This window comes from Vipera ursinii (assembly GCF_947247035.1).
Source record: "Vipera ursinii genome assembly, chromosome: 1".
Classification (NCBI taxonomy): domain Eukaryota; kingdom Metazoa; phylum Chordata; class Lepidosauria; order Squamata; family Viperidae; genus Vipera; species Vipera ursinii.
This window is the reverse complement of record NC_139512.1, coordinates 151,296,717-151,313,358: the sequence shown is the minus strand read 5'-3', so window position 1 is coordinate 151,313,358 and position 16,642 is coordinate 151,296,717. Positions and strand designations below refer to the sequence as shown.

General features: G+C 47.5%; 1 protein-coding gene across 2 annotated transcripts in view; it reads left to right on the top strand.

Moving 5' to 3' along the window:
- The first annotated feature begins 14,247 nt into the window (after nucleotides 1-14,247).
- IFIH1 (interferon induced with helicase C domain 1) overlaps nucleotides 14,248-16,642 on the top strand; it is a 52,300-nt gene continuing 49,905 nt past the window's right edge. The window contains exon 1 of one of the 2 annotated variants that reach the window (XM_083348518.1): nucleotides 14,248-14,846. In XM_083348518.1, coding sequence (XP_083204644.1) covers nucleotides 14,388-14,846 — 459 coding nt within the window. In that variant the 5' untranslated portion in view covers nucleotides 14,248-14,387. The remainder of the gene's footprint in view (nucleotides 14,847-16,642) is intronic. The other variant, XM_083348519.1, reaches the window with a different exon arrangement.

The window sequence follows — 16,642 nt, the reverse complement described above, 5'->3', positions numbered from 1 at the left end:
CTTTTTTTAAAGTTCGGCCAACAAAAAGGTACTCTCTTCATATCTCAAAATTGTTACCCTATTTTTGATTTCACGTTATTACTCCAATTCTGGCAATGCATGCATTTTTGGAAGCTAAGCAAATATTGGGATAATAATAATAATAATTGTATTTGTATACCGCCCTTCTCCCGAAGGACTCAGGGCGGTGAACAGGGCAAACATATAAAAATACAAGAATACAAACATTAAAAGAGATTAAACAGGTGCCCAGAAGCTAAGAACAATGAATTAAAATACATTAAAACAATATTAAAATCTAAACCCATCACCCATCAGGCCAGGCCGGCTTGTTCGAACAAGTAGGTCTTCAGATCGCGTCGGAAGGAGTGAAGGTCGGGTGCCAAACGGTTCCACAATTCCGGTGCGCCCACAGAGAAGAAACCTCCCCCTGGGGATAATGTATCCTTGCCTAGTTCCTCTTCCTGTTATGAAGCACTGTTTCTCCACTTTTGGTTATTGACGTAGGGAGTCATTTTTTTGTTGTTCACTATAAAGATTCCTTTTAAAAATCAGTGTATTTGTACACCGGTTAGCTACTTCTAATATGACCTATACCAGGGGTAGGCAATCTTGGTTCTTTTATGACTCGTGGACTTCAACTCCCAGAATTCCTCAGTCAGCATGGCTGACTCAGGAATTCTGGGAGTTGAAGTCCACGAGTCATAAAAGAACCAAGATTGCCTACCTCTGACCTATACAATCAAAGATGTTGTAATCCACATGTAGCGTAACCCCCTCAAAGGCCACCAAAGCCCAGGTCCTCTTACCCCCACCCCTTCCTGTTACGCCCAGCAGCCGCACTCTCAAGTTGTTGATAGAATGTCCTTTTTAGCGGGAGCTCACGCGGAGTGAAGGGGGTGGCAGGTTCTTGTCATCAACGGGGTTTACAGGAACAAAGATGAACAACTCCTAGCCTCGGCAGTCAGTATGTGACAGCGTTTATCAACCTCCTTGGCAGTCGTGGCAATAATAGTCAATGGCTTGTAGCAGCTGCTTGGAAAAACGTCGGGGGGAGGCCCTCCAGTTCCAGGCAGCAGCGGAAAGCACTAGCAAAGATACTCGGCGCTCCACAGCAGCCGCTCCCCACAATGTCTTCAGCTTGCACAGGTGATAATGATCAAAGTTAGGATGGCCGCTGGTCTCCAAAGCAGTGGTGACCAGCCTCTCCTCTGTATACCCAGCAATAGAATTTTTGTCCCAATACCACAGATCTTCAGGTCACCCAATTCCTGTATAGGCATGTACATCAGATATCTATCATAACAATCCCTATACAGTAGTGTAACTTGCGCACCCAAATTCAAAAGGGCCTTAGTGTAAATACCTTCCACTTGCACTGACACCATTGGAGAAGGGCCCACCAACTTCTGGGGAACCCCAATAGTGGGAAGCCCAGTGTCTGGTTTAACGACCCGTATTTGATTCCCCAAAGACTGTCGCTGGAGCCCTGTTGCTCTAATTTCTGGCAGTTCAAAGGAACAGAGATTTCTTGCTAAAGGGGGTACTCCTGTCACTCCCACCTTCCGTGAGGGCTTCCAAGTAAAATCCCTCTTGCCAGGGCTGACTGCTATCACCGGGCACCCATCTAGCTCCCTCACTGGGGCCCTTGACAGTTTCCCAACTGAACTGGGTTCCCTGATCTTCTGTACTGTTTCATACACGCATGCGTGTAATGCCCCACACCCCCATAATTGTAACAAACCACTGGTCTCATTGAATTATTAGAGCGGACAGGCCCATCCCCCCATCAGTTGGCCCAACCCGACCTCTGAGGGTTGGGCCATTACTGTCCAGGAACCCATTATCTTAGTTAAGTCTAGTATCTGAGCTTGTATCGTTGTTAACCGATCGTCATCCTCTCTAACCTTTCCCACTCCTGGCCTAAGGGCCGTCCCGCCGGCATCCCAGCTGTCACCTCCTTAGCCTCCTCTACTACCTCAGTCACCCGAACTCTCCTTATAAGTTCGTGATACCCCCAAACACTCCCCCTAGCTTCGACCTTTATTTGGCTCCAAACAGGGTCTGAAACTAGAGCACCCTGGGTGAGTTGTTCTATCCTGGCTTGTTCTACCTCGGCTGGGTCCAATGCTCCCCTTTCCACAACCTGATATAATAATCTATTCAGACACCTTATATATTCAGACAGCTTCTCACCCCACTTCTGATACATGTGTTCCAACCAAAACAATAAACTAGAGATCGTCTCAGCAGATCCAAATTCATCATGCAGTAAAGAGAGTCACACATACTCCTCTTCCCCTTCTGGCACCAGTTGCATCCCCAAGAAAGTACATAATTTCCTATATCCAGTCCCTATGCAATAGCCCCTCTCAGGTTTTGGACAGAAGTCAAACTTCCCCCAGCCTGCGTGAACCCCATGGGTAAGGAAGCACGTTTCTCTTTCTTCTGGCCTAATGGTTTGGTCAAGGGTCAGAAAGATCACCCCTGCTCTAATATCTTCTGTCAATTGCAGATTTTCAACCTGAAAGCACTCCAGAATACTCTTCTTCCATTCCAGCAGTACATTAAAATGGAGAGGGGAATCCCAATCCACCCTTATATCTATCAGATACACCCTCTGATCCGGAACAAGGATCCTCAGTATCTGTAAAATTCGCTCTTTTGACCAAACATCTCCAGGAACATCAATTACTACTCTCGTCCTTACTTCACTATTCTGCTCTTCGCACCACCTAATAACCACGTTAGGGTCCATTTTGTTCACCTAGCTCACAGGTCGGCAACCTGCGGCTCCGGAGCCGCATGCGGCTCTTTGAGCCGTCTCTTGCGGCTCCCAGCCGCCCGGTGCGCGCGCACCTCTTCCAACGGGCAGTGGTGCGCGCGCACCTCTCCAAATGGAGAGTGGCACCGCCCGTTTGGAGAGGTGCACGCGCACCTCCCCAAACCTTTGGGGAGGTGCGCGCGTACCTCCGCGCGAATGGGCAGCGGTGCCGCTCTTTCAGGAAGCCCGCCGCGGCCCGTCTGTGAAGCTGCCGAAAGCGGCAGCTTAGCAGACGGGCCGCGGCAGCTTCCGCAAAGAGCGGCGCCCCTGCCCATTCCGAGAGGTGCGCGCGCACCTCTCCGAACGACCGGAGGTGCGCGCGCACCTCCCCAAACTTTTGGGGAGGTGCGCGCGTACCTCCGCACGAACGGGCAGCGGTGCCGCTCTTTGCGGAAGCTGCCGCAGCCCGTTTGCTAAGCTGCCGCTTTCGGCAGCTTCACAGACGGGCCGCGGCGGGCTTCCTGAAAGAGCGGCACCGCTGCCCATTCGCGCGGAGGTACGCGCGCACCTCCGGTCGTTCGGAGAGGTGCGCGCGCACCTCTCGGAATGGGCAGGGGCGCCGCTCTTTGCGGAAGCTGCCACGGCCCGTCTGCAAAGCTGCCGAAAGCGGCAGCTTTGCAGACGGGCCGTCGCCATCGGGCAACCGGGAACCGGTTCCATCTCATTTTTTAAAAAATGGCAGCCGCGTGCGTCCGCGCATGCGCAAAAAACCTTTTTGCGCATGCGCGTGCATGGACACACGCACGCGGCTCCCTCTTTTTTTAATTTGTGATGGAACCGGTTCCCAGTGGCTCTTTTTCTTTTTTAGGTTGCCGACCCCTGACCTAGCTCATATCTCTACATGTGACCAAGCTCCCCTTGCTAAAAGAGGAGGGTCCAGGCAGGGTATCCTGGATGAGCCCCCCCTCAGAGGCTGCCAAAGCCCAGGCCTTCCTAGCCCCCCCTTCCCATTACGCCCAGCAGCCACGCTCTCAAGGCATTGATAGAATGTCATTTTTAGCGGGAGCTCACGCGGAGTGAAGGGGTGGCAGGTTCTTGTCAACAGGGTTTACAGGAACAAAGATGACCAACACCTAGCCATGGCAGTCAGTGGCTGATAGTGTTTATCAACCCGCTGGCAGTCGTGGCAATAATAGTCAATGGCTTGTAGCAGGCGCTTGGAAGAATGGGGGGGAGACCCTCCGGCTCCAGGTAGCAGTGGAAAGCACTAGCGAAGATAGTCAGCGCTCCACAGCAACAGTTCACCCTGCGAGGGCAGCTCCCCACAATATCTTCAGCTTGCACAGGTGATAATGACCAAAGTTTGGATGGCCGCTGGTCTCCGAAGCAGTAGCGACCAGCCTCTCCTTCTCTTCTGTTGGCACTCGTAGTCCCAGGTCTCTCTATGCCAAATCCCCCCTCCCCTTCCCATTCTAGTTAAAACCCAGGTTTAAAACCCCAGCAAGCTTTCCCTATTCTCATTCTCACTCTTTCCTTCGCTCAGAATATCCTCCCTGGGAAAGAAAGCAATAAAACTCCACTTTCTCTCTCTCTCTCTCTCTCTCTCTCTCTCTCTCTCTCTCTCTCTCTCTCTCTCCCCCCAAACTCCTCTTCGGCTTCACCTGGTCAGCAGCTGTCCAAGCCTCCCATTTCCCTCTCTCCAGCCAGGCTCCCGCAAAGCCTTTCAGCCAGCCCCACTACACACAAGACAAAGGTATACCTTACCCATTACAATAATGTTATCCAGTCTCCACTGCCTTCCTTTTCTGAAACCGGCTTCTGTGTCATTTCTCATTCCATGTATTTATGGCCATGTGCTGAAATGGCCATAACTTTGGGGACCAGGCATAAGTACCATTTGTTCAGTGCTGCTGTAACTTTGAACGATTGCTGAATGAAAGGTAACTCAAGGATTACCTGAATATGGTTAATATCCCCCAGAAGTATATTTGCTCTTCCCCCCCTCCATTTCCATTTTATTGTTTATTATTTTAAGGGATAATTTTAATTTTTTTTCTGGGAGCTACAAAGATAAGATATAGTGGCTGTTGTACTTCTGAAAAACCCCTCGATAGCAGTGGCAGTAAGGAAGAAAAACAACTGTTTTCTACTTTATCATCTACCAACTTTCCCTGAGAAGCAAGCAGCAAGGAGGACATATAATAAATTATGAAACTTGTATTCTGTACAAATCTCAATTACTGGGCATTATATCTGATACAGTCACTATACTGTAGATTTGTTTTATCTATCCCTTCTTTTCTTAGTTCTATCTCCTATTCCGTTTCTTTTATTTTATTTACTATAGAGTTTTTAACTATCATATAGCCACTATTTTATTTTGTTGGTGGTAATGGTGGTGTAGAAATTTATATTTCACTAATAATACAAATTATATCAAAATCTAAACTTAGAAATCTAGAACATAGCTTGAGTGTTTCATGACTTCTTCCTAAACATGTCTTATTTTTAGAGATGCTTTTCTCTGTTGACTTCCTAAGCTTAAAAAAGCGTGGGGAGGACATAAAATGAAACCATGAATCAAGAGGAAGCCAGTTTGTTTACATAGACTACCGCCATAAAAAAGAAACTTAACCTGCATTCCTAGGATTCTTCTGGAAGTTACATCACTATCATAAAATTACCTGAATATCTGCATAGCTGAAGTGTTTTAGGTACAGTAGATACTATTGACAAATTGGGATATAACTGTAAGCAGTAGATATTTCGGTTTATATGCTGCTGTAATCAGTGAAGATTCCGACTGGTTTACAAACCCTCTCCAGTAGAATTAAAAAGATATAAAGAGTAACATAAAAGAAGAAAACATAATTACAATAAACTTCCTAAAGTAATCAAATGTCAAACATGATACGCGGGTGGTTGCCTCGCCCGTGATTTCCGTATTAAACATCGTTAAACATCTGATGGCGGTAATATTGGGAGATGTTGAGTTGAGCAAACACCATAGCCTCTCTAAGAGAATTGAACTACTCCTAATTCAGCTATGCTGACTCAGGAATTCTGGGAGTTGAAGTCCACGAGTCATAAAAGAGCCGAGGTTGCCTACCCCTGTCCTAGTTAGCCGTTCCCGGCTGCGGATTCTGGGAAAGGTAGACTTAAAACATCTGATGGCGGTAATATTGGGAGATGTTGAGTTGAGCAAACACCATAGCCTCTCTAAGAGAATTGAACTACTACTCCTAATTCAGCTATGCTGACTCAGGAATTCTGGGAGTTGAAGTCCACGAGTCATAAAAGAGCCGAGGTTGCCTACCCCTGTCCTAGTTAGCCGTTCCCGGCTGCAGATCCTGGGAAAGGTAGACTTAAAACATCTGATGGCAGTAATATTGGGAGATGTTGAGTTGAGCAAACACCATAGCCTCTCTAAGAGAATTGAACTACTACTCCTGATTCACCTCTGCTGACTCAGGAATTCTGGGAGTTGAAGTCCACGAGTCATAAAAGAGCCGAGGTTGCCCTACCCCTGTCCTAGTTAGACGTTCCCGGCTGCGGATTCTGGGAAAGGTACACTTAAAACATCTGATGGCGGTAATATTGGGAGATGTTGAGTTGAGCAAACACCATAGCCTCTCTAAGAGAATTGAACTACTACTCCTAATTCAGCTATGCTGACTCAGGAATTCTGGGAGTTGAAGTCCACGAGTCATAAAAGAGCCGAGGTTGCCTACCCCTGTCCTAGTTAGACGTTCCCGGCTGCAGATCCTGGGAAAGGTAGACTTAAAACATCTGATGGCGGTAATATTGGGAGATGTTGAGTTGAGCAAACACCATAGCCTCTCTAAGAGAATTGAACTACTACTCCTGATTCAGCTCTGCTGACTCAGGAATTCTGGGAGTTGAAGTCCACGAGTCATAAAAGAGCCGAGGTTGCCCTACCCCTGTCCTAGTTAGACGTTCCCGGCTGCGGATTCTGGGAAAGGTACACTTAAAACATCTGATGGCGGTAATATTGGGAGATGTTGAGTTGAGCAAACACCATAGCCTCTCTAAGAGAATTGAACTACTCCTGATTCAGCTATGCTGACCCAGGAATTCTGAGAGTTGAAGTCCACGAGTCATAAAAGAGCCGAGGTTGCCTACCCCTGTCCTAGTTAGACGTTCCCGGCTGCGGATTCTGGGAAAGGTAGACTTAAAACATCTGATGGCAGTAATATTGGGAGATGTTGAGTTGAGCAAACACCATAGCCTCTCTAAGAGAATTGAACTACAACTCCTGATTCAGCTATGCTGACCCAGGAATTCTGAGAGTTGAAGTCCACGAGTCATAAAAGAGCCGAGGTTGCCTACCCCTGTCCTAGTTAGACGTTCCCGGCTGCGGATTCTGGGAAAGGTAGACTTAAAACATCTGATGGTGGTAATATTGGGAGATGTTGAGTTGAGCAAACACCATAGCCACTCTAAGAGAATTGAACTACTACTCCTGATTCAGCTATGCTGACCCAGGAATTCTGGGAGTTGAAGTCCACGAGTCATAAAAGAGCCGAGGTTGCCTACCCCTGTCCTAGTTAGCCGTTCCCGGCTGCGGATTCTGGGAAAGGTAGACTTAAAACATCTGATGGCGGTAATATTGGGAGATGTTGAGTTGAGCAAACACCATAGCCTCTCTAAGAGAATTGAACTACTACTCCTAATTCAGCTATGCTGACTCAGGAATTCTGGGAGTTGAAGTCCACGAGTCATAAAAGAGCCGAGGTTGCCTACCCCTGTCCTAGTTAGACGTTCCCGGCTGCAGATCCTGGGAAAGGTAGACTTAAAACATCTGATGGCGGTAATATTGGGAGATGTTGAGTTGAGCAAACACCATAGCCTCTCTAAGAGAATTGAACTACTACTCCTGATTCAGCTATGCTGACTCAGGAATTCTGGGAGTTGAAGTCCACGAGTCATAAAAGAGCCGAGGTTGCCCTACCCCTGTCCTAGTTAGACGTTCCCGGCTGCGGATTCTGGGAAAGGTACACTTAAAACATCTGATGGCGGTAATATTGGGAGATGTTGAGTTGAGCAAACACCATAGCCTCTCTAAGAGAATTGAACTACTCCTGATTCAGCTATGCTGACCCAGGAATTCTGAGAGTTGAAGTCCACGAGTCATAAAAGAGCCGAGGTTGCCTACCCCTGTCCTAGTTAGACGTTCCCGGCTGCGGATTCTGGGAAAGGTAGACTTAAAACATCTGATGGCGGTAATATTGGGAGATGTTGAGTTGAGCAAACACCATAGCCTCTCTAAGAGAATTGAACTACTACTCCTGATTCAGCTCTGCTGACCCAGGAATTCTGGGAGTTGAAGTCCACGAGTCATAAAAGAGCCGAGGTTGCCTACCCCTGTCCTAGTTAGACGTTCCCGGCTGCGGATTCTGGGAAAGGTAGACTTAAAACATCTGATGGTGGTAATATTGGGAGATGTTGAGTTGAGCAAACACCATAGCCACTCTAAGAGAATTGAACTACTACTCCTGATTCAGCTATGCTGACCCAGGAATTCTGGGAGTTGAAGTCCACGAGTCATAAAAGAGCCGAGGTTGCCTACCCCTGTCCTAGTTAGCCGTTCCCGGCTGCGGATTCTGGGAAAGGTAGACTTAAAACATCTGATGGCGGTAATATTGGGAGATGTTGAGTTGAGCAAACACCATAGCCTCTCTAAGAGAATTGAACTACTACTCCTAATTCAGCTATGCTGACTCAGGAATTCTGGGAGTTGAAGTCCACGAGTCATAAAAGAGCCGAGGTTGCCTACCCCTGTCCTAGTTAGACGTTCCCGGCTGCAGATCCTGGGAAAGGTAGACTTAAAACATCTGATGGCGGTAATATTGGGAGATGTTGAGTTGAGCAAACACCATAGCCTCTCTAAGAGAATTGAACTACTACTCCTGATTCAGCTATGCTGACTCAGGAATTCTGGGAGTTGAAGTCCACGAGTCATAAAAGAGCCGAGGTTGCCTACCCCTGTCCTAGTTAGCCGTTCCCGGCTGCGGATTCTGGGAAAGGTAGACTTAAAACATCTGATGGCGGTAATATTGGGAGATGTTGAGTTGAGCAAACACCATAGCCTCTCTAAGAGAATTGAACTACTACTCCTAATTCAGCTATGCTGACTCAGGAATTCTGGGAGTTGAAGTCCACGAGTCATAAAAGAGCCGAGGTTGCCTACCCCTGTCCTAGTTAGCCGTTCCCGGCTGCGGATCCTGGGAAAGGTAGACTTAAAACATCTGATGGCAGTAATATTGGGAGATGTTGAGTTGAGCAAACACCATAGCCTCTCTAAGAGAATTGAACTACTACTCCTGATTCAGCTCTGCTGACTCAGGAATTCTGGGAGTTGAAGTCCACGAGTCATAAAAGAGCCGAGGTTGCCCTACCCCTGTCCTAGTTAGACGTTCCCGGCTGCGGATTCTGGGAAAGGTACACTTAAAACATCTGATGGCGGTAATATTGGGAGATGTTGAGTTGAGCAAACACAATAGCCTCTCTAAGAGAATTGAACTACTCCTGATTCAGCTATGCTGACCCAGGAATTCTGAGAGTTGAAGTCCACGAGTCATAAAAGAGCCGAGGTTGCCTACCCCTGTCCTAGTTAGACGTTCCCGGCTGCGGATTCTGGTAAAGGTAGACTTAAAACATCTGATGGCGGTAATATTGGGAGATGTTGAGTTGAGCAAACACCATAGCCTCTCTAAGAGAATTGAACTACTACTCCTGATTCAGCTATGCTGACCCAGGAATTCTGAGAGTTGAAGTCCACGAGTCATAAAAGAGCCGAGGTTGCCTACCCCTGTCCTAGTTAGACGTTCCCGGCTGTGGATTCTGGGAAAGGTAGACTTAAAACATCTGATGGCGGTAATATTGGGAGATGTTGAGTTGAGCAAACACCATAGCCTCTCTAAGAGAATTGAACTACTACTCCTGATTCAGCTATGCTGACCCAGGAATTCTGGGAGTTGAAGTCCACGAGTCATAAAAGAGCCGAGGTTGCCTACCCCTGTCCTAGTTAGCCGTTCCCGGCTGCGGATTCTGGGAAAGGTAGACTTAAAACATCTGATGGCGGTAATATTGGGAGATGTTGAGTTGAGCAAACACCATAGCCTCTCTAAGAGAATTGAACTACTACTCCTAATTCAGCTATGCTGACTCAGGAATTCTGGGAGTTGAAGTCCACGAGTCATAAAAGAGCCGAGGTTGCCTACCCCTGTCCTAGTTAGACGTTCCCGGCTGCAGATCCTGGGAAAGGTAGACTTAAAACATCTGATGGCGGTAATATTGGGAGATGTTGAGTTGAGCAAACACCATAGCCTCTCTAAGAGAATTGAACTACTACTCCTGATTCAGCTATGCTGACTCAGGAATTCTGGGAGTTGAAGTCCACGAGTCATAAAAGAGCCGAGGTTGCCTACCCCTGTCCTAGTTAGCCGTTCCCGGCTGCGGATTCTGGGAAAGGTAGACTTAAAACATCTGATGGCGGTAATATTGGGAGATGTTGAGTTGAGCAAACACCATAGCCTCTCTAAGAGAATTGAACTACTACTCCTAATTCAGCTATGCTGACTCAGGAATTCTGGGAGTTGAAGTCCACGAGTCATAAAAGAGCCGAGGTTGCCTACCCCTGTCCTAGTTAGCCGTTCCCGGCTGCAGATCCTGGGAAAGGTAGACTTAAAACATCTGATGGCAGTAATATTGGGAGATGTTGAGTTGAGCAAACACCATAGCCTCTCTAAGAGAATTGAACTACTACTCCTGATTCAGCTCTGCTGACTCAGGAATTCTGGGAGTTGAAGTCCACGAGTCATAAAAGAGCCGAGGTTGCCCTACCCCTGTCCTAGTTAGACGTTCCCGGCTGCGGATTCTGGGAAAGGTACACTTAAAACATCTGATGGCGGTAATATTGGGAGATGTTGAGTTGAGCAAACACCATAGCCTCTCTAAGAGAATTGAACTACTCCTGATTCAGCTATGCTGACCCAGGAATTCTGAGAGTTGAAGTCCACGAGTCATAAAAGAGCCGAGGTTGCCTACCCCTGTCCTAGTTAGACGTTCCCGGCTGCGGATTCTGGGAAAGGTAGACTTAAAACATCTGATGGCGGTAATATTGGGAGATGTTGAGTTGAGCAAACACCATAGCCTCTCTAAGAGAATTGAACTACTACTCCTGATTCAGCTATGCTGACCCAGGAATTCTGGGAGTTGAAGTCCACGAGTCATAAAAGAGCCGAGGTTGCCTACCCCTGTCCTAGTTAGCCGTTCCCGGCTGCAGATCCTGGGAAAGGTAGACTTAAAACATCTGATGGCGGTAATATTGGGAGATGTTGAGTTGAGCAAACACCATAGCCTCTCTAAGAGAATTGAACTACTACTCCTGATTCAGCTCTGCTGACTCAGGAATTCTGGGAGTTGAAGTCCACGAGTCATAAAAGAGCCGAGGTTGCCTACCCCTGTCCTAAGTTAGACGGTCCCAGCTGCGGATTCTGGGAAAGGTAGACTTAAAACATCTGATGGCGGTAATATTGGGAGATGTTGAGTTGAGCAAACACCATAGCCTCTCTAAGAGAATTGAACTACTACTCCTGATTCAGCTATGCTGACTCAGGAATTCTGGGAGTTGAAGTCCACGAGTCATAAAAGAGCCGAGGTTGCCTACCCCTGTCCTAGTTAGCCGTTCCCGGCTGCGGATTCTGGGAAAGGTAGACTTAAAACATCTGATGGCGGTAATATTGGGAGATGTTGAGTTGAGCAAACACCATAGCCTCTCTAAGAGAATTGAACTACTACTCCTAATTCAGCTATGCTGACTCAGGAATTCTGGGAGTTGAAGTCCACGAGTCATAAAAGAGCCGAGGTTGCCTACCCCTGTCCTAGTTAGCCGTTCCCGGCTGCAGATCCTGGGAAAGGTAGACTTAAAACATCTGATGGCGGTAATATTGGGAGATGTTGAGTTGAGCAAACACCATAGCCTCTCTAAGAGAATTGAACTACTACTCCTGATTCAGCTCTGCTGACTCAGGAATTCTGGGAGTTGAAGTCCACGAGTCATAAAAGAGCCGAGGTTGCCCTACCCCTGTCCTAGTTAGACGTTCCCGGCTGCGGATTCTGGGAAAGGTACACTTAAAACATCTGATGGCGGTAATATTGGGAGATGTTGAGTTGAGCAAACACCATAGCCTCTCTAAGAGAATTGAACTACTCCTGATTCAGCTATGCTGACCCAGGAATTCTGAGAGTTGAAGTCCACGAGTCATAAAAGAGCCGAGGTTGCCTACCCCTGTCCTAGTTAGACGTTCCCGGCTGCGGATTCTGGGAAAGGTAGACTTAAAACATCTGATGGCGGTAATATTGGGAGATGTTGAGTTGAGCAAACACCATAGCCTCTCTAAGAGAATTGAACTACTACTCCTGATTCAGCTATGCTGACCCAGGAATTCTGAGAGTTGAAGTCCACAAGTCATAAAAGAGCCGAGGTTGCCTACCCCTGTCCTAGTTAGACGTTCCCGGCTGCGGATTCTGGGAAAGGTAGACTTAAAACATCTGATGGCGGTAATATTGGGAGATGTTGAGTTGAGCAAACACCATAGCCTCTCTAAGAGAATTGAACTACTACTCCTGATTCAGCTATGCTGACCCAGGAATTCTGGGAGTTGAAGTCCACGAGTCATAAAAGAGCCGAGGTTGCCTACCCCTGTCCTAGTTAGCCGTTCCCGGCTGCAGATCCTGGGAAAGGTAGACTTAAAACATCTGATGGCGGTAATATTGGGAGATGTTGAGTTGAGCAAACACCATAGCCTCTCTAAGAGAATTGAACTACTACTCCTGATTCAGCTCTGCTGACTCAGGAATTCTGGGAGTTGAAGTCCACGAGTCATAAAAGAGCCGAGGTTGCCTACCCCTGTCCTAAGTTAGTCGGTCCCAGCTGCGGATTCTGGGAAAGGTAGACTTAAAACATCTGATGGCGGTAATATTGGGAGATGTTGAGTTGAGCAAACACCATAGCCTCTCTAAGAGAATTGAACTACTACTCCTGATTCAGCTATGCTGACTCAGGAATTCTGGGAGTTGAAGTCCACGAGTCATAAAAGAGCCGAGGTTGCCTACCCCTGTCCTAGTTAGCCGTTCCCGGCTGCGGATTCTGGGAAAGGTAGACTTAAAACATCTGATGGCGGTAATATTGGGAGATGTTGAGTTGAGCAAACACCATAGCCTCTCTAAGAGAATTGAACTACTACTCCTAATTCAGCTATGCTGACTCAGGAATTCTGGGAGTTGAAGTCCACGAGTCATAAAAGAGCCGAGGTTGCCTACCCCTGTCCTAGTTAGCCGTTCCCGGCTGCAGATCCTGGGAAAGGTAGACTTAAAACATCTGATGGCAGTAATATTGGGAGATGTTGAGTTGAGCAAACACCATAGCCTCTCTAAGAGAATTGAACTACAACTCCTGATTCAGCTATGCTGACCCAGGAATTCTGAGAGTTGAAGTCCACGAGTCATAAAAGAGCCGAGGTTGCCTACCCCTGTCCTAGTTAGACGTTCCCGGCTGCGGATTCTGGGAAAGGTAGACTTAAAACATCTGATGGTGGTAATATTGGGAGATGTTGAGTTGAGCAAACACCATAGCCACTCTAAGAGAATTGAACTACTACTCCTGATTCAGCTATGCTGACCCAGGAATTCTGAGAGTTGAAGTCCACGAGTCATAAAAGAGCCGAGGTTGCCTACCCCTGTCCTAGTTAGACGTTCCCGGCTGCGGATTCTGGGAAAGGTAGACTTAAAACATCTGATGGTGGTAATATTGGGAGATGTTGAGTTGAGCAAACACCATAGCCACTCTAAGAGAATTGAACTACTACTCCTGATTCAGCTATGCTGACCCAGGAATTCTGGGAGTTGAAGTCCACGAGTCATAAAAGAGCCGAGGTTGCCTACCCCTGTCCTAGTTAGCCGTTCCCGGCTGCGGATTCTGGGAAAGGTAGACTTAAAACATCTGATGGCGGTAATATTGGGAGATGTTGAGTTGAGCAAACACCATAGCCTCTCTAAGAGAATTGAACTACTACTCCTAATTCAGCTATGCTGACTCAGGAATTCTGGGAGTTGAAGTCCACGAGTCATAAAAGAGCCGAGGTTGCCTACCCCTGTCCTAGTTAGACGTTCCCGGCTGCAGATCCTGGGAAAGGTAGACTGAAAACATCTGATGGCGGTAATATTGGGAGATGTTGCGAAGGAATTTTGCTAGGCAATAATTGACTGCCTTTAAGTTGTATCTCACGGAGACAGAAGGTCCTCCGCGGCGGACGAAACTTAGAAACCTTGCAACCGCTCCCCCTTCAGGGCGAAGGGAAACCACCCGGGAGGGAAACTTAAGTTCCAGCCGAGAATAGAAACCGAAAGTGCAGCGGAAGAAGAAGCGCCCAGCTGATTCGCCCGGGCCAAGCGACCGGATCGGGAGGGGAAACAGCCTGCTTGTCTTTCCCGGCGGGCGTGGTTCTTAGTCTGGGAAGCCGGGCTCGGGACTGCTTTTTCCACCCGCGGCGAGACGGAATCGCGCTCCCCGGCGACGGCCAGAGCAGGAGCAAGGGCCATGGCAGCGGCCGCGACCCCTTCCCGGAACGAGTGCATCCTCTATTTGATCTCTTGCTTTAGGAGCAGGATCAAGACCTGCGTCCAAGTGACTCGAGTGCTGGATCTGATGCCGTCCCTGAGCCTGGAGCGAAAACTTCACCTCCGGGCCGTGGCTGGAGAAAAAGGCAACGTGGAAGCCGCGGAGCAGCTGCTCTCCGTGGTGGAGAAGGAGGCTGCCGCCTCGCCGGGCTTATGCCAGGAGTTCTCCGAGGCGCTGGTGCGGGGCGGCTACGACGCCGGCAACTACCTGGACCCCAGCCTCGACGAACTGCCCTCGCCCTCCTTGGAGGCGGCCGGCGACCTGGGCAAGGCTCTAGTGAACCTGTTCTTCGATCGCCTCACCGACACGCTACGGGCCACTCAGGTGGCTTTCAAGTGTCTGGGGAAGGAACTCTTGGATCCCGAAGATGTGGAGCGGGTAAGCTTGAAACGAAGCAACAACAGCAGGAGAGAGAGCCGAACTGGGGGGGGGGGGTCCTCTCCTGAAACTAGGTGGGGCAGGGGGTTGCGGAGAAACGGGCTAGAGCAGGGGGTCTTCAAACTTGCCCCTTTTTTTTTTTGACTTGTGGACTTCAACTCCCAGAATTCCTCAGCCGGCGTGCCCGGCTGTGGAATTCTGGGAGTTGAAGTCCACAAGTCTTAAAAGGGCCAAGTTTGAAGACCCCACCCCCTGGGCTAGAGGAAAGAAAGAGGGCTTAGGTCAGGGGTCTTCAAACTTGGCCCTTTTATGACTTGTGGACTTCAACTCCCAGAATTCCTCAGCCAGCTTTGCTGGCTGAGGAATTCTGGGAGTTGAAGTCCACAAGTCATAAAAGGGCCAAGTTTGAAGACCCCTGGCTTAGGTATTTGGAATGACTCCCAGAATTCCTTATACTAGACCGGAATTTCTGAACCTCAACAACTTTCAAACGTGTGGACTCCAACTCTCTGAATTTCTCACCCGTCATCGTTAAGTCCACACACCTTAAAATTGTTGAGATTGAGAATCGTTAAGTCCACACACCTTAAAATTGTTGAGATTGAGAAAAACCGTAGTAGACCATATGGAAGGCCAAACCCGTCATAAATGGAAAATCTAACTACAAATCAATTTTGGAACAAACACATATTTTTGCCAAATGAGTCTTTTCCACAATACCTATTTAGAGATCCCGCTCTCCCTTTCCTCACCCCCTCTCATCTATCTAACTTTTTAACCACCTCATAAGTGGCTCTGGGTAGTGTATTTGTTTATTTTTCCTATTTCTTAACCGAGACAGTTAACAGTGGGGCTGGCCAACAATCAATTATGCACAAAGAGGATTTTGAAGTTTACACTCGCAAACATGAAGGCTCCATGGCCATAGAATTCTGCTCCTAATCACCATGTTGCCAAAACTTCATGACATTTTCATTCTTGGATCACAATATTGCACATTACCCTATCTATCGTAATGCACAATTTGTCACTTGCCTTCTCCTGTACACACCCATTTTGTGACAAAGAGTAAGGCTTCAGAAAGCATTTACTCCTTACATTTATGAAGATCAATATACCCGTGATGCAAAGTGTCACTCGGGCAACTTGAATGGTGGTTAAACCTTCATTCCAGGCACTTGTCTATGCTCATCCATGCCCTGCTACAATGTAAGAAATGGAGCTGAGGTTTTTTTTTCCTGCCAGCAAGTGAGTTTCATGCAAAAGAAAACATTTCCAAAGGAATTGCTACACGTAGTCCTTGACTGACAACCATTTTGCTTAGTGACCGTTCAAAATTATAACAGCCCTGAAAAAATGACATATGACTGTTTTTCATACTTATTTTATTAATCAACTTTATTTTATTCAAAAAAATTAAAACTCAAAGTCTGAAAGAAAAAAAATTAAGAGACAAAACAAAACAAAACATTGAAAACATATGAATTAAAAAAATAACAAAAACACATATTATCCCCCCTAGTTGAACACTGACAAAACTATTGCAATAGTAATAGCTTCCCCCCACCCCTTGCAAAACAGTTCCAAAGTTTATAAGCTTGTACAACTGTTTACATCCTTACTGATCTGTCATACATTCCATATGTAAAAGAAAATAATAGTTAACAGGTTAAATAGGTAAAGGTTTCCCCGCACATGTGTGCTAGTCGTTTCCAACTCTAAGGGCCGGTGCTCATCTCCGTTTCAAAGCTGAAGAGCCAGCGCTTGTCCGAGGACGTCTCCGTGGTCATGTGGCC